The following is a 25,421-nucleotide window of genomic DNA, read 5'->3' on the forward strand; positions in this document are numbered from 1 at the left end:
CCAAGTTTCAAAACATCTATAATAAACTTATGATTTACAGAATGCAATTCTAAATAAAGTTTCATTTTACCATCTCCAACTTTAGTCTCTCAGAACTTTTAACTCATATATATATATATATATATATATATTTATAATTTATTATTTTTATAACATTATAAAAAAGTTAAGCATATCATACGAAATGCATGATGATTTTTTATTCCATAAATTCTTGAAATATCTAAAATTGAAATAACACAAATATATACACAGATCCACTGACACACAAAGTTCAAAGCTAGGAGCCTTCCAATATAATTAAATGTCAAATGGTGTGGTCACATTAGAGATATATATTAGATCTAGCTGGCTTTGAATTTAAAGAGTTTGGTGAGATTTGCATTCCAACACAGCAAGGTTCACAAAACCTGAGAGCATGTAAAAGCTGGTTGTGGTGTGATCAAGGGTGAGCAATGGCTTCGCACATCCATCCATCCATCCGTCCACGCGCACTAAACTCATACATTCATCCGCCCATCCATTTGTGGGAAGAGGAATTAAAGCACGTGTCATGGTCAAGAGTATGTCAACTGCTGCCACAGTTGCCTTCCCATATTATAACTGATATGGTCACACAGAAAAGCCCTCCCACCATGGAACAGCAAGGACACACCCTAAAACTCTCTGGCTCATGCTTCTCTCTGTGTATTGAAACTTAAAGATATTTGTATGCTTGCATTTCTCTGCAGTTAATATACATCTGTGCAAAATGATTCCCACGATTGAAACTAGAATATTACATTAAGCTTAGATTTATAAAACATTCAAACTAGAACTATGTGATCACACATTTTACTTAGAGTATTAAAATTTTTATTTTTGAATTTTTGAATTTTTTGTTCTTCTGTTAACGTCCGTTTTCTCACGTTTAAAATAATTATATAACACAACAATATCAGGATTTAAAAAAAAAAAACTAATTTAAGGTGATGGATGGGTCATAGCCTTGTAGCCTATCATATGAAAGCTTCAAAAAAGTATTGGAATTATGTTTTCCACCCAATCACAAAAGTGATACTAATATTTTTGTTTTTCCCTATATTTTGTTGAAATTAAATTTAATAAAATTAAAACTTATTGTTCCAAAAGGAAATATCTTTTGACTCATATCCATTTAAAATCTCAGATTTACTTAAATATAAAATAGAAAATAATATGTCATGAGTTGTTCACATGAACAATATAGGTAGATAAATTTGAAAAAAGAGAATTTATTTTTATTCTGGATGAATTCATAAATTTTTGAACATTTCATGCTTAAGATGGAAAAGAACCGAGAATATGTTCTCATAAACATTGTTGGAGCTTTAAACTGAGCTTTTAGAGATGAGGTATCATTCCAGGCAAAACAGTTCTGGAAAACCTACAAGGAATCAAATATTCAAGTTGAGATTATATGAGCTCCACCTCAAAGCGAGTGTAGAAAAGTACTCCATTCAGGGACTGGAATGTTTTAGGACTGTCCTCTATCCCTGCCGTCGACGTCGTCCCTGCGAGTGCTGGAGCCCGAGGTTGGATCCCAGCCAACAACAGTTCTGAGGACTTATCGTATGATACTCCTCTTCACCGGTGGCTTATCGCAATATGCTCAGGAGTTCTTTCTTCTATCTCTCCACAGATTGATCCTGCAGTGAGTTTTGTGGTACAAGGAAACAAGATTTCAGTGACAGATAGTAGAGAGGATCGTGAGAGCTTTCCGGCAGTTGATGTTTCGCGCTTAATTTATCATCATCTAAGTTTTAGAGACTAAACACACCTCCTTGTCGTGCCCTCCGTGATTTTCATAAACTAACGTTTATCTATGTCTCTAATTTGTAATGAAAATGCTGGTTCACAATGCAATCATGACTTCCTTGAGGTGTGTCAAGATAACTTCGGCTTGTTGATTTTATTACCGAAATGCGGTTTTCTTCTGTCAGGTGTTGAGAAGTTCTCATGCTAGCTAGTCTCTGGTATTTGTAGTGTTTATGAATCAGAGTGATCGACTGGAAGTCTGTCCTAATGTGTCTTTCAGAGTTGTGAAGTGCAGATTGCACGCTTACAATGTTATGGCTGGGGCGTGTTTAATTCAAGGAAACCGCAAGAGATATACGTTGCACCTAGACTTGGTGGAAGCGCTGTTCGCGAGAAGACTAGAGCTGAATAAGAACCTTGCAATGAGTCCAAGAAGCTCAAGAAGATTGTTGACAGGGTCAAGTTCCGGGACAGACAACCGTACGCAACAGGTACCGCATCCGAAGAAGAGATACTGGCTGACACCGCCAGATCCAGGTCCAAATTGCGCCACTGCACTCTACGACGTGGCTACAGTTGCTCTTGGTGCTTCAGTAGACCTGGATTTTTGCGCGGCAAGCGAAACTGCTCGCAAGAAGAGGAAAATCAATGGCCTCCTAGAAGGTGGCATGAACAAGGAGGAGCAGGTCACGAGGGATCTATGTAACAGTTTCGAAAATGGAGAACCCTCCGATCCTCGAAATCTGGATGTCGTACCTTGGAGAAGCACTAGCAATTCCTCAGACGGGATGAATCTGCGTCAGAGCGGTCTGACTTCGGAAGAGGATGCTGATGGTAATGCCCCAAATGACTCCGCATTAGCTACAGTTATAACTGCGGCTGAGCTTTTGACGCAGCTGACATGCGGGCGAAATGCGGACACGTATGGTCAATCACCAGATGTCACTTCTTGTGAGCCATTTCCAGCAGATTCTAGGCAAGCATCAGAACAACCAATTCGCTGGGGAATCAAGAAGAAGGTGACTTACGAGACCAGGAGAAGCGTGGACTCATGCGACCTTGGCTTGTGCACTGGTTTGATACGTCAGTTTTCGGATGAGGAGAAGGCTGTGTCTGTTACTTCGGCTCACGGCACTCCCAATCAGAAACTCGACAAATATCAGGACAGTCGGCCCCAGAACTCATTCAGTCCTGGGAAGAAATGGAACCAGTCCTCTCCGAAATATCCAGCCTCTTCAGAGCTATACAGACAGCTGAGGTCATCAGGAGATCAAGCAGTGATGGATTCTACGCTGGTTTTATCGTCTTCGACTACTCATATTTCGAGAGATCAGAAGCAGAACAAAATACCTTCGTCCACCCGGACAGTTTCAGGAAATATTCTTAAGTTGCCTAAAGACATGCAGGGCCGGTGGTCTAGTGAGAGGTTCGTAGTCCGATCAAACAAGCAAGTCAATCTTCTGTGCTTGTTAAACTATCTAATTGTTCGCCCCTAGATGTGTACACTTTTGTGCAACAACCTCATAAATTAGAGTGCGTTTGAGAGCATGCCCTGTATCCTCGAGCTCATATTACAGAAGACAGTAATGCGGTAAAAATTGCAACGATTCCACACACGAATAATATATTTCTGCGATTTTAAGCAGCGTAAGATTAGGACGTCTTCTAAAGAGCAACTGCTTCTTTGTTACTAGAATTCGCGATGCATTTCGAACTTTGAGCAAACCAGTAATTCGCCACAAGAAATTGAATTCGTATAGCTTGAGATGGTCTTTGAGGCGCTTCATAGTGTAATCTTGGCAAGGACTTTTCGTGACATCTGGTAAGTAACTGAGGATTTGCTTCAACCATGCCAATGTGCAGATATAAGTCAGCGCAGCTGAAGCTTATTGATATCATGCATGCACGAAAAGCTGTACCAGGAAGACCTATTCTGAGGCCTGCTCTGCGCGAGGAAGCCAGAAAACATATTGGCGACACTGGATTACTTGACCACCTACTGAAACACATGACAGATACAGTAGTAAGTACAGGTGAACGGTTTCGTCGGAGACACAACTCTGAGGGTGCAATGGAATACTGGTTAGAGCATCCAAGCTTGATGGAATTGAGAAAAGCAGCTGGAGTTGAAGATCCGTCATGGATACCCCCACCGGGATGGAAACCTGGCGACAAGCTGTCGGGCAGGAATTGGCAAATAAATCACGGTATGACTTCATCCGAAGCTGCTGAGATGAAGAACCTGAAAGAGACGGTAGAGAAATTGAAGAGGTACTGGAATATTTTGTTCCCGACAGGTTATGACTTGAGTTTTCAAAATATTTACTTGATTGAATTGCCTACGATCAAAATGTGAGACAATGATGTTCTGAGTTTTTATGTTATTGGTGAATTTCTGCAATTGTGAGCTGCAGTCTGCATTTTTGTGGCTCATTGTTGAGTATTTTTTTAAGCTGCTCTATTTTCTCAGTTCTTTCAGATATTAATTGTGGATTTTTTAAAATCGCCTCTCAAATCATCAAGAATCAACATTAATACTGCAGTCCTGATGTATCTGACCTTGAGCACTGACGAATTTAGTAAATGCTTGTTCCAGTGAAATGAAAGTTCTATGTGGAAGCATCAAAGTATCTAACCAGAGGGGTGCACTGACCTGCTCAAGTGTATTTCACGAAAAAGGGTCGGAAGGTTTGCCTTTCAGAACTGAAGCTGAAGATGATATAATTAAGGTGAGCTTGTTCATACTGGTATCGGTAAATTAAATATTTAATTTACTTCACATGGAGGTCCAGTTCTTTACCCGTAGTAACAAATTTCACCACGGGTGCAGCGTAAATTGACGGCAGAAATGGTCTATTACATCTATTTCGTGGAGCTTGAATTTTGCAGCAATTTCCAATATGGTGTTCTCACCTTACAGTCTTAAAGGAAGGACATGCTCAAGAATTGTAGATCAGACTAGTGGAATGTTTACGAATACAAGCTTTGTTGAAATGACAATAGCGTCACTTAATTTTTGACAGGACATTAGAAAGGACATGACACAGTTTAAAACCGAATTGACCAATATGCAGCAGCAATTTCACGAGGAGCGCAAATCAGGGTAAGCTATATCATGGTCACTAGGTATTGACGACTGTAGCAAAGATTCCAACTGTTATACCTGAGCTAATATAAGATTCGTGTGCTTCCACCAGAAGTAGTAAATTTTAAATGAATTTGAGGAACGCTGGGCTTAGGACTTCGTTTACTCTTCCTGGATTCGTGTGGCAAACCCTGATGGAGTTTAAGTCTGATTGCCCGAAACATAATTCTTCATTGTAAATTGATCTTCCCTATACCATTTGTCAACTCCTAATTTACTGCATGGTTTTGTTTCATTTTGTAATGGCAGCGCTAACCTATGCATCACCTTGGAGCGATTCCAAAAACTTGAGAGTGAAGTGCTTCAGATGCATGAGGTAGGTTAAAGTACAATCGTACACCAATTTTTCTTTTTCGACCTTGACATACTAACAGTCTGTGATCGTCTAAAGTAACCTGGAGCTGCGCATAATTTGTAGTGATGTGACAGTATGCCGATACTAGTTGAATCTTTGCTTTTACCTGTCGACAGAGCCAAAAACCACAGGAGGAAATTCTTTCAGGTGGCAACCAACTTGACCTTGAAGGACAGCTTCAAGATGTTCGCAAGACTGTGGCTGTAATGCAGGTATCTGCTGTGTAGTTCCTGATTTTGGTCACCCGTGAAATACAGGAGATGCTACTTGTTTTATCAGTGTCATGAATGCCAATAGTATCAGTCCACATCTTATGCATTTCTGCATTGTCCAATCTTTTCATTCAGCAGCCATCATGTTGCTGGTGGATTGAACTGCAGGCGGATGTTAGCTGCATCATGAGCATGCTGGGGATTGTACCACCCATAAAGGCCACACCCTTAAGATATCCATTTGATCGGAGTACACCTGCAAAGTCTATGCCCTTGATGCTCTCAACGGGTGAAGATACCTGTGTAACACATGGGCCGTCAGATGAACCTCAATGTCCGGGAACCTCAGAGCTGGTACTACACGACTTCCACGTTATCCCTAAGTTGGATGTTTCTATGAGACAGTGCACAACTTTGGAGTGTGCAATCAGCAGTAACAATGACGGCAACTCAAAGGAAATTTCTGCACCATACACAGAGGGACTTTCACGAGCCCTCTCAAACTACAAACTTGTGAACCAACCTGGTCAGCCAGCCAATACTCAAGTCGATGAAGTAAAGAATCCAACGGGGAGCTCCATGGCTACTCAAGAGTGTGCACCTCCTCTGGCGGGGGAAAACAAGCAGAGACGGGTTCAGGTTTTCAATACCCAGAATTTCAAACCCATATTTAAAAGTCAGCCGACCGGATTCAGAATCTGCCGCCCACCAGGTAGTTTCATATGGCCCAGCATGTTGAGTTCCAGTCAGTTTCCGGGCAACGTGCCTCCAATGAGCAGACTAGAGAATACGGAACCCCGAGTTGAAGATGGCGCTGGCTATAGTTCACCGCGTTCGGTTTCTGGAGTACCATTTTCTCCACACATGACCTCTGTAAAGCAACCCAATTATTCAGCTAGGTCCATAGCTGAGTGTCAAGTCGCAGCGACAATGGCAGGAATGTTTGGGTGCATGGCGCCTCTAGAAGTAGCCAAGCTGGAAATGCAGGGACCTCGCAACACTGCCAATGCCACCAATTCGCCTCGTAACTCAATCATTAGTCAAAGTTCGCAGCAATCAAACAGCAAGTTTTTACCAAGGAGACATACAGTGAGCACCGGTGTAGACTTCAGCGCTTCTCCAGCATCTGAGGGTCGTTCTCCCGCTGATCAACCCCAGCAGACAAATGTGCAAAAATCGACTTCTGTGTGTCCCACGAAACAATCGACTTGGAATTTGCTGAACCAAAAGCCTGAGATTAATAACATTGAAACTCCTCAGCGGTCATTGCCCACACTTCCTCTTATGACGAAAGGAATTGTACCGAGTGACAAGGACAACATGAGCACCGCCACAAATTCGGGACATTGCTCGTTACCTGCTGGGCAAACAGACCCAACACTCTCTCTTTCGTTGTCGCTGTCAGTGTCTCCTGGTATGTGCAATAGCAATCCTGCTTTGAAGAAACAGAAGTCCATCTGACTGATCGTGATACGAGTTTGAGTTTCATACGTGTGAGAACCAGTGATGTTATTCAGGTTTGAGGAATCTTCAACTTGCAGTCAGCTTTACGGTGACATGTATGCTCAAACATTTTGAGATGCTCATTAATCATAGGCACGTAGGAGAGTTTCCTTCTTTGTTGCACATGTCAATCTGTTCGGGCATCTAATTTACACCTTTTATGATTAGGATCCTCCTAGTCTTTTGGGTGTTTGATCCAAATGTCATTACTGCATGCATTTGTTAATTTTCTATTTTCGTTCTCTCTTTACTAATTTAGGTTGTATCACTGTACCGGAACCCAATGATGTTCAGCGAACGGATTGCATTCTTTATTGAGGTAACTAGTTGTAAATTGTAACCATTCATATTCTTACTGTTCTCTGAACAACACTTTCATTTTTAAAAATCAGAACTAATGCCCGACTTAAGAAGTTATTTGTCAACTGATAGTCACAAATGCACCAATGTTTACCAATATAGATCAAGTGTCACTTCAGTGAAATATGTATATATATATATATATTGTCACAAGTAGAATATATTCTATTGAAGTAGAAAATATGATACATTAAGGAACCCAGCCAAGTCCGGCCAGGCTCATAACAGGAATATACTAACTAATGAACGATTAATTGGGACCGAACAAATTTATTGCGGACGCTCTGCAGTCCAGACGCTATGACGGCCTTCCTACACCATTGCTGTTTAAGTTATCCATGAGTGTGGCTTGCTTTTTCAGGTTTGCGCTTGCAGCCATTCTTGGCCTGGATCCACGCTATGTGCCCATTATCAACCATATTTAACCACATTTTGTGACACATTTTCTTGGTCAACCAAAAGGTGCCATTGAAAGCTGCGTCATTTCTTTCTATCCATAAAAGCCAGGTGTAGTGTCGCGGAGTAGAAGCTAGAGCCGATTGACTTGTTTAAACCTTCACAGTGTGTGATGAGCGAAAATACAATGTTTTCATGATGGGGAGAACCCGAGAAGTGGTATGCCTGTGCCTTGGCCGTCATGAACCAGTGTTGTGTGTACTCTCCTGTTCGAGTTGCTTAGTGCAATCCTTCGTGCTGATCGCTCTTCAAGGAGATTGCGTAGAATGTGGGTGCCCCATTTCCACGCCATTTGTGCTGATGGGCATTCCTAGAAGTGGTGCAACACCGTCTCGCGCTTGCCACACATACACACGGGGCAACATTGATCCACATCATTATTCACCCGTCCACGCCAGGCGTTCACCGCAACCGCTCTGTGCTAGATGAGCCAAAGTAAACCGGCTTCCTTTTTAATGCATTCCTTATCCCACACATTCAGCCATTTAAGGCGGTAGTTGGGATGGAGAATACCTTGCCATTTGCGTGGTATCACAGCGGGTACTATGTGCTTTGATTTAAATAGACTTCTCTCAAATGTAGCAGTGTAGACCATGAGAGGGACTTTGTCACCCCACATGAAACGATGTGGATCTCACGTGAGCTGGTCCACTCTTCTATTGTAGAGCAAGGTCAAAGTTTCTTTTTACTCCTTTTGGATTAGAATCTCATTGACTCGTCGGAGGTAACCTTCAATCCATGTTTAGAAGGAATGCGCCCGCGCTTTGTACTCATTCTTTTGTTGTGGTACGAGATTGTGTAACTCAACTAAATGGTGCAATGGTGGATCAATTGTGAATTTTTGTACTATTGCCGAAGTCCATATCTGGACAAGACCCACGTCTTGGCGGAAGGCAGTGGAGCCTTGCCAGACCCAGCTTTGTTGCAATCCTTGTTCATCCTCACACACCCCAAGTCAGTCCCCTTCTGCGCTACCAGTACGAGGCAACAGTAGAAGCACCCTCCATTTCTGGGTTAACGCTGCTGTGAACGCCCTCTATGCCTCCTCCTCCTGTATCATAACTCCGTATACACAATTCTCTTCGTCATGTGACAAGAAATAATCCCTCACCTAAAAATCGCAAATTTTTCGCAGCGCAGCCTTGTGTAGCTTTGCATTTCTTACTTCGGAGAAACCAGGACCTACCGATTGTATTGTTGAGCCACACCATAAGTTACAGTTTAGAATCTTGTCATACCTGATAGGGAGCACATCTTTGACAGCAAATAGTACTTGTTTCCAGACACGTGTCACTATATTCCAGACCAAGGAGCCTTATTTGCTTTAATGTCAAGATAGGGTGAAGTAGTCCATGCTCGGACTCTGCTTCCCGCCCAAGTACGGCTAGTTCTGAAGTAGAAGGTATCTAAGCATTGCGTGTGGGTTGGATTATCCAGGCTCTAAAGCTTTCACCATCCATTTAACTAATAGGACAACCACTGCATTGCCTAGATAAAATTAAACTAATACCGTCATCTTTTTTGTATTGTCAACAATAAAGCCACTCCACTTTGATCCTTGTCCATTGTATCAATCTAGCTATAAGATAATTTCCAATGGATGCTTTTACTTTGGCAATTCCATGTTGAATTCCTCCTGGACATGAAAAAGAAGATAGTAGATAGAAGCACACTATTGATTATTGTGCCCCTACTTATGGCATTTGCTTTTGTGGCACACCAACATGTGACCTTACAATTAATTTTGTTGAACAAAAAAGAATCAACATCAAATGAATTGATATGGAGTCCAAAAGAAGCACCTAAAAGCTTGCTAACTTTATCATTTTTTGTCCATACAATTCTCATTTAATTTATTCAAGGTAGTCTATTATGATTATATTTATACTTTCAATAACTATTAGATTTTTTCTACTTTAATATTAAACCTAAAATAAGGCAAAAGGTGTCTAGAATATAAATAAGGGTTCTCACCTTGCCTTCTTTTCCTAATAGAGCAAGGAATGTATTATCAACATATTGAGCTATCACTTGTTGCTTGTCTTCTTAGATAAGTGGATGCCTCTTACATTGCTACTATCAACTTTCTAGCCTATTATTATGTTCATCACTTTAGCTACAATGTGTTATAGACATATTTATTTATCTAGATAAGAAGTGCTAAATAAAAGATAAATATAGGTGGATTTTATATTATCTTATGGCAAAGCTTTTTAGAAGCTTTATAGAAGCATATTTGACTTTATACATATTTATAATTGATTGATAGGTTAGAAACTTGGCCAATAAGTTAGCCATGTATTACATGTATGAATAACTTGTGGTATAAGCTGATAATATGGTGCACATATAGGAAATTTGCCTTGCAAGTTAAGACATGTGTCTTGCAAATTAGATACATGTTGGAGGTCCTAAAAGACGTTGCTACATATTTCTTAATTGGATAATATATATGAAAAGAAGAATAAAGCCTTCTTCACTTTTGTCAATGTTTTTCTAGTCTTTGGTCTTATTTCAAGACTTTCTAGTCTTTTTATCTTCAATAATAGTTATTTTACTTAAATATTATAACCAACAATCAACAAATTTAAATCAAGAACTATTATTTGCTGATTTATGCAACAAAACATTATGATTATCACAGCCTTGAAGATATCATAATCAAGATGAAGACCCTTAAGAATAACAAATTCTTCTTCAAATAGATGGCAAAATAAAACATGTTTGATATTACAATCTAAGAAGAAATTTTTAATGCTTAGTGATTTTATAGGAGGTAGAAATGACTTTCAATAGACTCACAAATGTTTTTTTGAAGCAAGTTATGAAAGCCCCAACAATGATGAAATAACATGGTGGTATTTCTCCCTTAGAATGAGACATTATGGATGGCTGATAAGACCTATAAATAGTATGGATATATACATTTATTTCAATAGTTACTTATACAATTAGATAGAAGTAGATAAATATAAATTAATTTCATAAAGTGTTTTAGGAAAGCTTCTTAGAAGCTTCATAGATGCGGTTTTGACTTTAGATGTATTTATAAGATAGAAACTTGGCCAACAAGTTAATCACATATTAATAGCTTCTGGGACAAGTAAACTCCGTGTAGTAGCTTGTGGAATAAGCTAACTAAGTGGTGCATACATTGATAACTTGTCTTATAAGTTAAGACATGTAACTAACAAAGTCAACACATTTTGGAGGTCCTGTAGGACATCGCCATGTAGCTCCTAGTTAAGAGTATATATGGAGGCAAGAGTAAAGCCTTCTTCATTCTTGTCAAGACCTTTCTAGTCCCAAATCATATTCCAAGACTTTCTAGTCTTCTTGTCTTCTTATAATCTTAATTTTTTTAGAAGCATAATCCAAGATTGCATTACTAAAGTAGAAGTATATAAGTCTAATACATCCAAAATTTTACTAGTAGATGCAAGTCCTTTCATGCATGCTACAAAAAAAAGATCATCTTTTGCTATATATACTACACCCATTTTTAATAGTGAAAAAATATCAAGTGATATTCCTAATCAATATCAAGAATTGCAAGACGTTTTTGAAAAGAAGAACATAGATATTCTTCTAGAGCATCAAAATTATGATTGTTCAATTAATCTACAAGGAACTCAACTACCATTTGGACCAATCTATAGCTTATTGTAGAATGAGTTGGTTGCATTAAAGGAATACATTGATGTGAGCTTAGCAAAGAACTTCATATGCCATTCTAAATCTTCAGCCGGGGCTCCTATCTTATTTGTGAAGAAGAAAGATAAATCTCTACAGATGTGTGGATTATCAAGGACTCAATATGATCACCATCAAAAATAGGTATCCTTTGTCTTTGATTTCAAGACTTCTTGAATAACTCAATCAAGCAAAGATCTATACGAAAATAGATCTATGAAGAGCATACAACTTAATTCATATCAAAGAAGGAGATGAATGGAAGATTATTTTTTGAACTAGGTATGAACATTTTGAATATAATATCATGGCTTTTGGACTCACAAATGCACTAATTGCTTTTCAATATCTTATGAATGATATTTTTTGTGAGTTTTTAGATGATTTTATTGTTTACTATTTAAAAGACATTCTAATCTACTCTAAGAATATAGAAGAATATGAACTTCATGTTCATCGTGTGTTACAAAAACTTAGAGATATAAGATTATATGTCAAGTTAGAAAAGTGTGTATTCCATACTATTCAAGTTGACTTTTTAAGATACATAATTTCTAATGAAGGCCTTATGATAGATTCCAAGAAGGTCCAAACTATCATAGATTGAAAGATTTCAAAAACAGTATGAAATGTGCAATGCTTTTTGGGCTTTGTTAATTAGTATCGAATCTTTATCAAGAATTTTTTTCAAGTTACAGCTCTACTTACATATTTGACTTGTAAAGACAATCTTAAGTAGAATAAAGAAGTAGAAGTATCATTTGATGCTTTAAAGAAGGAGATTACTTTTGTACCAACTTTATATTGTGTCGACTTTTTTAAGAATTTTTTTTTGTGAAAAAAGATGCATCAAATTTTGCCTTTAGTGCAGTATTATCACAATTAGAAATAAATGATAAATTCTATCCATTAGCTTTTTATTTGAAGAATACTTTAGCAGTTGAAATTAAGTATGAGATCCATGACAAAGAACTTCTTGTAATTATGGATTAATTTCAAGAATGGCATCATTATCTAGAAGGCACTTTAAGTCTAGTCACTATATATACAGATCACAAGCACCTCGAATATTTCATATCTGCACATATTTTGAATCCTCACCAAACTCATAAGAACATGTCATTATCAAGATTTGATTTCAAGATCACATATTAATCTAAAAAATAATAAGGTTTATTGAATGTTCTTTCTAAATGTTCTTATCTTGTACCAAAAGAAGTAAATGCATCTTTTGATCAACAAAGAACAATTCTCTTGAAGCTAGAGTATTTTCATCTTCAAGCAATAAAATCAACATTGATTGTTGATTTGACCTTTATCAAACAAATTCAATCAAGTATGTCATCTGATTCTCTTATTTATGATATCAAGAATCTTGTTTTTAAGTCTCATGCTATTTCAAAGTTTGAATTCAGTAACAACCTACTATATTTCAAAAGATGTCTATATGTTTTAAAAAGAGAAGTACATTTATGTATTCTTTAAACACATCATGACTTTCTAACAGTATGATATTTTAGATACAACAAGACTTTAGAGCTTATATCTAGAGATTTTTAGTAGCTACAAATGTGAAAGGTGGTAAAAGACTTTGTCCAGTCAAGTGACATTTATTCAAGATCAAAGACTCCTTGTCATCGATCCTATGAACTTTTTCAACCATTGCCTATATCTAAACACCTATGCTCTTTCATTTCTATGGATTTTATTATAGATCTTTTAAGTTCAAGTTCATATGACTCTATATTTGTAATCAAAGATTGGTTTCTAAAAATGTCACATTTTGTACCATGTACAAAATCTATTTCAAGTAAAAAATAGCTAAGCTTTTCATTAATAATATCTATTGCTATCATGGATTGCCAAAGGATATTTTATTAGATAGGGGACTCAATTTGTACCAAGATTTTGAAGAATCCTATTCAAGATTCTAAAGGTAGATATAAAGATTTCTTCAACTTTTCATCTTTAAACTGATGGGCAAATGGAATAGGTGAATTAAGTTTTGGAGCAATATTTGAGGTGTACCATCGACTATCATTAAGATGATTGGACAACTCTTTTGCCATTGCTAAAGTTTGTATACAATAATTTGGTACATTCTTTTACTTAACAAATATCTTTTTTTGTCAATTATAGTTAACATCTATGACTTGATACTTTTGACTTTTCAAAAATTTATAATCCTACGGCAAAAGATTTAGCAAATCCTTTGTCTGAGCTACATGCAACAATGAAGACACAATTAAAAGAAGCTCAAGAATGACGAAAGACCAACATGGATGCTTATTACAAGGAGCAACTATAATTTAATATAGGTGACAAGGTATGGTTACTTCGTTGCAATATTAAGGCTACTCATCTTTGTGATTAGTTGGACTATTTGTCATGGATATAATCATGTAAGCAAGTAATTACTCATATAAATAAGTGAAAGTAAATAAAAATATATAAAAATAAGGTAATTCTATTATATTTTTTATTGAAGCTTCCTAGAAGCTTATTGGATGCTACTTTGACTTCATAGGTGTCTATAATTGATTTTTTGGATTAAAAAAGTAATGAACAAGTTGGCCATATACGACACATGTTGTTACTTTGAAGATCAAGCTAACTATTTGGCCCACACATAGAGAAACTTGCTTGGTAAGTCAAGGAATATATCCTATAAAGTCAACATATATTAAAGTTCCTATAGAAAGTTACCATATAGCTCTTAATTAGATAATATATATAGAGAAAAGAATGAAGTCTTTTTCATTCTTGTCAACTCCTTTCTTACTTTTAGTGTAGTTTCAAGAGTCTGAAGTTTTCTTGTCTTTTGGTAATAAGCCATTCCAGTTTCTTTTTAATGTACGTACTTCTTTATTATTATTTTATTATTCTTTCTTTGATACAGATTTCATTGGTTTATGCATCAATTTTTAGTTTATGTGCTTGACTAATTGACATGAATATACTTACAATTTTATAACTTTCTCTTAACTTGTTTAAGAGTGGATTACCGCTTTCTCATGATAAGACATAAGCATATTAAAAGGTGCGGATTACCCACTTCTAAATTGATATTTTTCTTAGCATTTTTTTTGTCTTCAAGTCTTCTCTTCTACTTGTCTTGAGTACTATTAGATATTTTTTTGACATTTATTATGGCTGATCTTTGTTGAAATAAAGAGTGCAATGGCACAAATACAAGAACAATGGAAGAAGTTGATACTTGCGATGCATTAACTTAGCTTATGACCACAAGGATCAACAAAAATGGCAAGAAGTGAGGATATAGAGTTGATTAGAGCTGCTTCAACATCTGCACCAAATCATGTCCCTCCACACATGATGGAACATCCTTTAAGTGTTAGAGAATCAAGAGTTATTTTGTCTAAGAAGTTTGATAGTATAAGATCTAAGTTTTGAGGATTTATCAATCAAGTAAAACTTATGATTAAACTTCAACTTCAAAGATATCCAATTCCAAGATCACAAGTTAGATTCATTGATACACTTCTTTCAGGTTCAACACTATCATAGTTTTTATCTTTTCTTAAATGACGAGATCCAATATTTGATAATTTGGAGGCATTTTTGGCAAAATTTTGGTCAATTTATAGAAAACATGATGCAACTTGTATTGCAACCAACAAGATCCGTATTTTACAATAAAGAAATTGATTTATAACATTATATGCTTCACAGTATTGATAACTTATAACTGATATCAAGTGGGATGATATTGCACTTAATAGATAATTTTTCTATAGATTACAATATGAAGTAAAGAAATTGATGCTCAATTTACCTGATCTTCAAACACTGAGTCAAGTAATTGATTTTACTATAAAATGTGACAATCAACTTTTTGAATTTTGATCTAAGAGTTGTATAAATAGGCCTCAACGTTACTACAATTCAATGGCAATACCAACATCTCATCAATACATACATTTATAATGAGTGGATATGTAAATTAATGTAGTACGTTTTAAATCTCTTATCTAGAAAGAAAAAAACTCATTGTCGTCAAAAAGGATTATGCTTATATTATAGAAAATCTAAACATATTACTCAATATTGTTCAAAGAAGCAACAAAATCACAAAATGAGGAGTACATCTATCAAAGAAGACAATATGTCGAGAAAAAAATTTGTCCAGCTACAATAGGGATCGTGCACCTGGAATCTTATGTAATTTCTAATGAAGATCCTATCTTCTCCTCTGAATCCTCTCTTTGTTTTATAATAGATGTCCGTTTAGGACCTGATAATTATAAAGCCTCTACCTTGATAGATTCAAGAACCTCAGCTTATTTTTTAGATGTAGAATTTGTTAAAATTCATAAAATATCGTTAGTACAAAAAATCAAACCTGTTCATGTAGAAGTCATAGATGGTTGTCCGTTGTCTTTTGGAGATGTTATTCATGAAACACTTCCTATAGATGTAGCAATAAATGGTCATAGTAGTTACATAATCTTTAATATAATTAGATCTATCTCTAATCTAGTCATTTTAGGTTTATCATGGTTAGAAAAGTATAATCCTTGCATAGATTACATTTCTTGTACCCTTGACTTTTCTAAAAGCATAATTAAGAGTGAAATTAATCTAATAGAAAGTCATAAATTTAGTACAATTAAACCTATATTTTTATGTGCAAGAACTTTCTTGCATGTTGGAAAAGAAAGATCACCTTGTGTCATTTATGCCACACATGTTTCTAATGATGCAAAGACTTCAAGTAGCATTTCTAGCCAATATCAAGAATTTTAAGATGTATTTGAGAAGAAGAATGTGGATAGTCTCCTAGAACATCGTCCCTATGATTATTCAATTGACCTTCAAGAAGGACCATAACTGCCATTTGGATCAATCTATAGTTTATTACAAAATAAATTGGCTGAACTCAAGGAATATATTGAAGAAAATTTGGCCAAGAATTTCATACACTATTCCAAATTACTAGCAAAAGCTCCAATCTTATTTGGAAGAAAAAAGATGGATCATTGCGGATGTGTATTGATTATTAAGGACTCAACAAGATCACCATTAAGAATACGTACCTCTACCTTTGATATCTGGACTTCTCAATCAACTAAATCAAGCTAAGATCTACATAAAAATAGATCTATGGAGAGCATACAATCTAATACGTATTAAAGAAGGAGATGAATGGAAGACTGCATTTTGAATTGGATATGGGTATTTTGAATACAACGTCATGCCTTTTGGACTTACAAATGTACTTGCAGCTTTTCAACATCTAATGAATGATATTTTTTGAGAGTTTTTAGATGATTTTATTGTTTGTTATCTGGAAGATATCTTGATCTATTCTAAGAATACAAATGAACATGAATTTCATGTTTGTCATGTGTTACAAAAATTAATAGATGCGAGATTCTATGCCAAGATAGAAAGGTATATATTCCATACTACTCATGTCAACTTCTTAGAATACATCATTCCAAATGATGGACTTATGATGGATTCCAAGAAAGTTCAAATGATTATAAATTGGAAGATTCTAAATATATGTCCAATGCTTTTTGGACTTTGCAAACTATTATTGGATCTTCATCAAAGACTTCTTTCGAGTTGCAGTTCCACTTATACATTTGACTTGCAAAAAAAAATTTGAATGGAGCAAAGAAGCTAAAACATCTTTTGAAGCTTTGAAGTCAACCTTTATTTTTACTTCAATTTTATATGGTGTCAACTTTTCTAAGGCATTTTTTATAGAAACAAATACATCAGACTTTGCTTTGAGTGTTGTATGATCACAAATGAGAACAGATGACAAACTTCACCTAGTAGCTTTTCATTCCAAAAAATTTTCAGCAGCTGAGATTAACTATGAAATCCCTCATAAAGAACTTTTTGTAATCATGGATTCATTTTAAGAATTGTATCATCATCTAGAAGGCGCTTCTAATTCAGTCACTGTGTATATAGATCAAAAGAGTCTCAAGTACTTCATGTCAGTACGTATTTTAAATTGTCGCCAAACCCATTGAAGCATGCCTTTATCAAGATTTGATTTTATGATCACATATCAATCCAAAAAATAACAAATTTTATCAAACGTCCTTTTTAGACATTTTTATCTTGTATGAAAAGAAAGAGATGCATCTTTTAATTAATAAAGATTAATTTTCTTGAAGCTAGAGTATTTTCATCTTCGAGTAATGAAATCAACATTGACTGTTGATTTGACCCTTGTAAAACAAATCCAATCAAGTATGTCTTCTGATCTTTTTATTCACAATATCAAGAATCTTTCTTCTAAGTCCCAAGATACTTCTAAGTTTGAATTAAAAAACAATCTACTTTATTTTGAAGGTCAATTGAATGTTCTAAATGGAGAACCATTATTACGTGTTTTTCAAGCACATTACGACTTTCGAGTAGTAGGACATTTTGGATACAATAAGACTTTGGAGCTTATATCCAAAGATTTTTGGTGGCCACAAATATGGAAAGGTATGAAAGACTTTGTTCAATCATGCAACATTTGTTCAAGATCATCTACCTTACGAACTTCTTCAACCATTACCTATTCCAAAACAACCATAGTCTTTTATTTTTATAGATTTTATCATGGATCTTCCAATCTCAAGTTCTTATGACTCTATATTCATGATAGTAGATCGTTTTATCAAGATATTTTGTACCATATATAAAATTTATCATAAGTGAAGAAACAGCTAAATTCTTTTTTAACAACATCTATCGTTATCATCAATTACCCAAGGATATTACATCCAATAGGAGAACTCAATTTGTATCAAGATTTTAGTGGACTCTTTTTAAGATTCTAAAAGTGGATAGAAAACTATCTTCGGCATTCCATCCTCAAATTGATGGACAAACGGAGCGTGTTAATTAAATGGAGTAAAGGTAGTGGAGGCTTTTCATCGACGACATCCATAAAAAAGAAGTTGAAAATATTTTTTATAAAAGAAACAACATCTAGGTAAGATAACATTCTACTTTTAATTCTTGTTTATATCATCTTCGTAGTTGTGACGCTAAGGAGATGGAGAATCAACAACAAGTGGATTTGACTGAAGAGCCTTTATTTGTTGACCTGCCAGATGAGACATTGCAATTGTCACAACCTTCATGATGATGCAATTGAGTCGGAGATCCTCAAGAACATGTTTTTCTTCAAATAGATGGCAAGATAGAACATGTTTGATATCATGACTATAGAGGAGACTTCAAATGTTTGGTAATTTTATTAGAAGTAGGAACAACTCTTGACGATGTTCCAAATATTTTATTTGAAAGAAGTTATGAAGGCCTCAATAATGATCAAAGAATAGGGTGGTCTTCTCGCCTTGGTATGTGACACTATCCATGGTTGAGAGGCCCTATCAACTATCTTGGAAGAAAACAAAGATTTGAGTATGTAGCGAATATAATTTGTCGCATCATAGATTTCTTTAATATATGATGACGACTCCTTGTAGAACTCGTCCTTAGAAGAAGAGGTAATGTCACGGACATACATATGTAAGCCAATAATTATCTATATAAATAAGTAGAAGTAAGTAGAAATAGATAAAAGTAAGTTAATTCTATAATTTCTTATATATAAGCTTCTTAGAAGCTTTATAGATACTGCTTTTGCTTTATAGGTGTTTATAATTGACTTTCTAGGTTAGAAAAGTAGTCAACAAGTTGGCCATGTACCATACATGCTGTTAGCTTGAAGATCAAGCTAACAATGTAGCCCACACGTAGTAAAACTTGCCTTGTAAGTCAAGGCATGTGTCCTACAAAGTCAACACATATTGAAGGTCCTATAGAATATTGCCTCGTAATTCCTAATTAGATAATATATATATAGAGAAGAGTGAAGCCTTCTTCAGTTTTGTCAACTTCTTTTTTGCTTCTAATCTAGTTTCAAGAGTCTCAAGTTTTCTTGTCTTTTAGAAATAAGCCATTCCATTTTCTTTTTAATATACATACTTTCTTATTTCTATTTTTTTATTTTTTCTTTGATACAAATTTCATTGATTTATGCACCATCTTTTAGTTCATGTCTTTGAAACTATCATAGGTTGGGACCTTTTTCTATTTGTAATTAAATCAATCTTATTGCTTATCAATTACATCTGTTGGAATATATTAAAATCAATTGTGTATTTCACGTGTCCCATTTGAGCAGTATAAAATAATGAATATCTTGGAAAGAAGACAAATGCCACCTCTTCCTATGGAAGTAGATATTAATCAAGAATTTGAGGTGGAAGAAGTCTTACACTCAAAGGGGTGCCAAAATAGGTTAGCATATCTTGTTCAATAGTATGGATATGATATTAGTGAACGTTCATGGGAGTTAGCAAAGAATCTTGCAAATGTAGCAAAGAGAGTTGATGCATTTTATCAATGAAATTCATCAAAACTAAGATGAAGAATAATAAATCTTTACTATAAAAGAAACAAGATCAAAGAAGATAATATTCTACCTTCTATCTTTTTTTATAACTTATATGTATTTGTGATACTAAGGAGATGGAGAACCAACAACCAATAGATTCAATGCAAGAGTATTCATTTGTAGACATATCACATGAGACATTCAAATTGTCACAACCTTCAAGATGACAAAATCGAGATGAAGATCATCAAGAAGGACATGTCTTTCCTTAAATAGATAGCAAGATATAACGTGTTTGATATCATGATCTTGGAAGAGACTCCTACTATTTGGTGATTTTATTAGACATAGAAATAACTCCTAACAATGTTCGAAGTATTTTATTTGAAGGAAGTTTTGAAGGCCTCAACAATGATCAAATAATAGGATGGTCTTCTTGCTCTGGAATAGGATACTATTGATGGCTGAAAGGACCTTTCAACCATCTTCAATGAGAGTGTCACGGACATAATCATGTAAGCTAGTAATTTCATATAAAAATAGGTAGAAGTAAGTAAAAGTAGATAAAAGTAAGTTAATTCTATAGTATTTAATTCTATAGTACTAAATAGACATTGCTTTGACTTCATAGGTGTCTTTAATTGACTTTCTGGATTAGAAACGTGGTCAATAAGTTGGCCATGTGCCACATATGTTGTTAGCTTAAAGATCAAGCTAACTATGTAGCCCACACATAGAAAAACTTGTCTTGTAAGTCAAGGCATGTGTCTTACAAAGTCAACACATATTGGAGGTCCTATAGAACATTGCCATGTAGCCCCTAGTTAGATAGTATATATAGAGACAAGAATGAAGGCTTCTTCACTCTTGTCAACTCTTTTCTTGCTTCTAGTCTAGTTTCAAGAATCTTTAGTTTTCTTGTCTTTTGGCAATAGCCATTCCAGTTTCTCTTTCAATATACATACTTATTTATTTATATTTTGTTACCTCTCTTTAAGTGAAGGCTCACTTGTCTGAATTGTTTTTTAATCGAGTTCTTGTCCTTGACAGATTGACAAGAGTACACCTACAATATCAGAGCTTTGTCTAATCTTCATTAAGAGTGGATTATCTCTTTTTCTTGATAAGACATAAGCATATTAGAAGTTACAGATTACCCTCTTCTAAACTGATATTGTCTTTAATATTATCTTTGTTCTCAAGTCCTCTCTTCTATTTGTCTTGAGCAATATTAGACATCTTCTCTCTTCTAAGTGTTATCATGGCAGAACTTGTTGAAATGAAGAATGCAATGGCACAAATGCAAGATCAATTGAGGGAGTTAATGCTTGCGATGCATCAACTCAATTTACCACCACAAGGAGCAACAAGATTGGCAGAAAGTGAAGATATAGAAATGGTTGGAGCTGCTTCAACATCTGCACCAAACCATGTCCTTTCTCCTATGGTGGAATGCCCTTCAAATGTTAGAGAACCAAGAATTGTCCTACTTGAGAAGTTTGATGGCACCAGATCTAAGTTTCGAGGATTTATCAATCAAGTGCAACTTGTGATTGAACTTCAATCCCAAAGCTATCCAACTCCAAGATCGTAAGTTAGATTCATTGGTATGCTTCTTTCAGGTTCAGCACTATCATGGTTTTCATCTTTTCTTAAACGACGAGATTCAATATTGGATAATCTAGAGGCTTTTTTGACGGAGTTTCGATCCATGTATGGAGAACATGATGCAATTCGTGTTACAACCAATAAGATTCGTATTTTACGATAAGACAATCGAACAGTAACGTTATATGTTTCACAATTTTGACAACTTGCAACTGATATCAAGTGGGATGATGCTACACTTATTAGCCAATTTCTCTATAGATTACAATATGAGGTAAAAAAATTAATGCTCAACTTATCTGATCCTCAAATATTGAGTCAAGCAATTGACTTTGCTATGAAGTACGATAATTTCGTTTTTGAATTCCGATCTGAGAACCGTACAAGTGGACTTCAACGTTACTATAATTCAATGGCAATACCAACACCTCTTTAATACATACATTCAGAAGTAGAGGATATGCAAATTGATGCACTATATTTCAAACCTCTTACTGAATAAGAAAAGACTCGTCGTCGTCAAGAAGGATTATGTTTATATTATGGAGAACCAAAGCACACTACTCAACATTGTCCAAAGAAATGATACAATCACAAAATGAGGAGTATGGCTGTGAAAGAAGACAATATGTCAAAAAATGAGTTTGTCCAGCTACAATAGGGACCGTGCGGCTGGAACCTTGCACAATATCTAATAAAGGTCCTATTCTCTCCTTAGAGCCCTCTCCTTGTTTTACATTAAATGTTATTTTAGGACCTAAATATTACAAAGCCTCTCCCATGTTAGATTCAGGAGCCTTGGCATGTTTCTGAGATGAAGAATTTACTAAAAGACATAGCATATCTTTAGTAAAGAAATATAAACCTGTTCATGTAGAAGTCATAGATGGTCGTCCATTGTCTTTTGGAAATATTACTTACAAAATCCTTCCTATAGAAGTAATAATCAATGGTCATAATAATTTTTTAGTATTTAATATCATTAGATCTCCCTCTAATCCAGTCATTTTAGATTTATTGTGGTTAGAAAAATACAACCTTCAAATAGATTGGACTTTTCAAACTTTTATTTTTTCTAAAAGTATAACTAACAGTGTAGTTAATCAAGTAGAGAGTCATAAGTTCAGGTCAATTAAATCCATATTTATAGGTGTAAAAACTTTCTTGCTTGTTGCTATGAAAGAATCACCATATATTACTTATGCCACACCCGTTTCTACTCATGAAAAGACTTCAAGTAGCATTCCAAGCCAATATCAAGAATTTCAAGATGTATTTGAAAAAAAAAATGCGGATACACTCCCAAAACATCATCCATATGATTTCTCAATTGACCTTCAAGAAGGAGTACAACCGCGATTTGGATCAATCTACAGTTTATGACAAAATGAGTTGGTTGAACTCAAGGAGTATATTGAAGAAAATCTAGCCAAGAATTTCATACACCATTTTAAATCTCCAGCAGGAGCTCCAATTTTATTTGTGAAGAAAAAAGACGGATCATTGCGGATGTGTGTTGATTATCGAGGACTCAATAAGATTACTATCAAGAACAGGTATCCATTACCTTTAATATTTGGACTTCTTGATCAGCTGAATCAAACTAAGATCTATACAAAAATAGATCTTCGGGGAGCATACAATCTAGTACGCATCAAAAAAAGAGATGAATGGAAGACTGCGTTTCGAACTGGGTATGGATAATTTGAATACAACATTATGTCTTTTGGACTAACAAATGCACCATCAGCTTTTCAACATTTAATGAATGATGTTTTTTGAGAATTTTTGGACGATTTTGTGGTCTGTTATCTAAACAACATCTTGATCTATTCTAAGAATCTAGAAGAACATGAACTTGATGTTCGTCATGTGTTACAAAAATTAAGAGATGCGAGGCTCTATGCCAAGATAAAAAAGTATGTATTCCACACTACTCAAGTCGATTTCTTAGGTTACATCATTTCAAATGATGGACTTATGATGGATCCTAAGAAAGTTCAAACTATTATAGATTGGAAGATCCCAAAAACGGTAAGAGATGTCCAATGCTTTTTGGGATTTGCCAACTACTATTGGATCTTCATCAAGGACTTCTCTTGAGTTGCAGCTCCACTTACAAGTTTGACTTGTAAAGACAAACTCCAATGGAATCAAGAAGCGGAAGTTGCTTTTGAATCTTTGAAGACAACGTTTGTTTCTACACCAATCTTGTATCGTGTTGATTTTTCAAAAGCATTCTTTATGGAAACAAATGCATCAGACTTTGCTCTGAGTGCGGTTTTATCACAAATGGGAACAAATGACAAACTTCATTTAGTAGCCTTTCATTCAAGAAAATTCTCAGCAGTAGAAATCAATTATGAGATCGATGATAAAAAACTTCTTGCAATTGTGGATTCTTTTCAAGAATGACATCATTATCTAGAAGATGCTTCCAGTCCAGTCACCGTGTATATGGTGTCATATTATAACATGAGTATACTGTGAAAATATATAAAAAAGGAACTTTTATTAATGTTCAGTTACCTCGAATATTGGGAGCAACGACCAATTCCAGTGCAAATACTGAGAGGCTAGGTTTAGTCACCCCGTCACAGTCAGCCGGGACATACTGAAATGCTCCGTTCGATTCCAAGAACAGGAGTCAGCAAAAAGGGAAAGGATCAATTCAACGACGGGTGAGCCTGGTTCAAAGAGCCAATTGAATCCAATTTCAAGACATCCAATCCAGGTCCTATTACAGGCCTCTTATCCAATATGATACCTGACTTGGTCGAGCAACCCAATTTGGTCCAATTACGGAAACATCTAGGTCTTAGTACAGGCCTCTTAGCCAATATGAGACCTGAATTGGTCGGGCAACTCAATGTGGTCCTGATTACGGGGCTCCGATTCCGTTTCAGGCTATTCCATCCTTTGTATCGTTCCAGGAACATCCTTTTGGTAAAAGGATCTCTTAAAGGTAAAAACAGAGGAGAAAGCTCTGATGGCGAGAGCCAATTCCGGATCCAAGATGAAAGATTGAAGAAATTTAGAGGCTAGGGTTTGAAAGAGGGGAGAATTAGGGTTAAAGGGGAGGATAGGTTAAGAAATGGAAGGGGGGAGAATAAGTTTTTTAGAAGGGTCAGAGAGCTAGCTTCATGCTTCGGGCGGAGAAAAAAGACAGAGGATTGGGGTTTTTTTTCTTCATAGAGTTTTGGAAAGACTCAGGCAATCGTTGTTGAAGTCAGTGTTGTACTGGTGAATCGGGATTTTTAATGAAGTGGGTGTGATTACTCTTGACTGTTTTGTGAAATCGAAGTTATATCTGTGATTGAAGAATTAAAAGGGTGTCTATAGGATTGAGTATGCGGAGTGAATGAAATTTTTCTGGGTTAATCTAACAAGACAGTCAGTGGATACAAGATCATGAGTATAAAGCGGTATTGGAGATTAGCAGATTGGGATGTTCGAGGCTCTCTGTAATGTCTAGAGACCTACCGGCTGGGACAAAAAAGGATTTCGACGAGCTGTCGAAGGACATCTGTATAGATTTACAGTATATTCTTGCAGTTGTTTATATTTCAACAATCAAAAATCGATAGACTGCTTGAATATTAGCAAATCTCCATACTACCTTCTACAGCCAGACGCTTGGTGCGTTCTTGAGCAGGAAAGCACGTAATGCGACAACAAGTGGTGAACCCCACGTAAAAGCTTGAGGTGGAAGGTATTTGATTTTGTTTGATTTTATTTTTATTTTTATAGAAAATTAAAATAAAAATTTGAAGGATCTTTGGGAGGAGTTTCTGGTGGAGGTTCTTCTAAAGAACAAGGTATGCACATAGATCCGTCTATTGCTAGTATGTTTCAAGCCTTCTCATTATCAATGCAGCAATAGCAAAGCAATGATCGAAAAGAAGCTTTGGCAACCAAAGCATTGCAAGC

The 25,421-nt window shown here is 35.6% G+C and overlaps 1 protein-coding gene across 3 annotated transcripts; it reads left to right on the top strand.

Moving 5' to 3' along the window:
- The first annotated feature begins 341 nt into the window (after positions 1-341).
- On the top strand, positions 342-7,192 carry LOC112276528 (uncharacterized). 3 transcript variants are annotated; one of them, XM_024507919.3, is made up of 8 exons: positions 342-1,900; positions 2,072-3,202; positions 3,640-4,047; positions 4,373-4,505; positions 4,800-4,879; positions 5,171-5,237; positions 5,393-5,488; positions 5,657-7,192. In XM_024507919.3, the coding sequence occupies exons 1-8, from the start codon at positions 1,860-1,862 to the stop codon at positions 6,947-6,949; spliced, it is 3,249 nt and encodes a 1,082-aa protein (XP_024363687.1). In that variant the 5' UTR covers positions 342-1,859; the 3' UTR covers positions 6,950-7,192. The 3 variants fall into 3 exon arrangements, with proteins under 3 accessions (XP_024363687.1, XP_024363691.1, XP_024363686.1); XM_024507923.3 differs by having other exon boundaries at positions 342-1,590; positions 2,116-3,202; XM_024507918.3 differs by having other exon boundaries at positions 342-3,202.
- The last annotated feature ends 18,229 nt before the right edge of the window (positions 7,193-25,421 follow it).

This window comes from Physcomitrium patens, chromosome 24, assembly GCF_059467195.1.
Source record: "Physcomitrium patens ecotype Gransden chromosome 24, ASM5946719v1, whole genome shotgun sequence".
NCBI classification, from domain to species: Eukaryota; Viridiplantae; Streptophyta; class Bryopsida; order Funariales; family Funariaceae; genus Physcomitrium; species Physcomitrium patens.

Excerpts from the sequence above, each read along its gene's own strand:
- LOC112276528 (XM_024507918.3), top strand. The coding sequence starts at position 2,010 with ATGAATCAGAGTGATCGACTGGAAGTCTGTCCTAATGTGTCTTTCAGA. Across the intron at positions 4,506-4,799 it reads CTGAAGATGATATAATTAAG|GACATTAGAAAGGACATGAC; the intron begins GTGAGCTTGTTC and ends AATTTTTGACAG. Across the intron at positions 4,880-5,170 it reads CACGAGGAGCGCAAATCAGG|CGCTAACCTATGCATCACCT; the intron begins GTAAGCTATATC and ends TTGTAATGGCAG.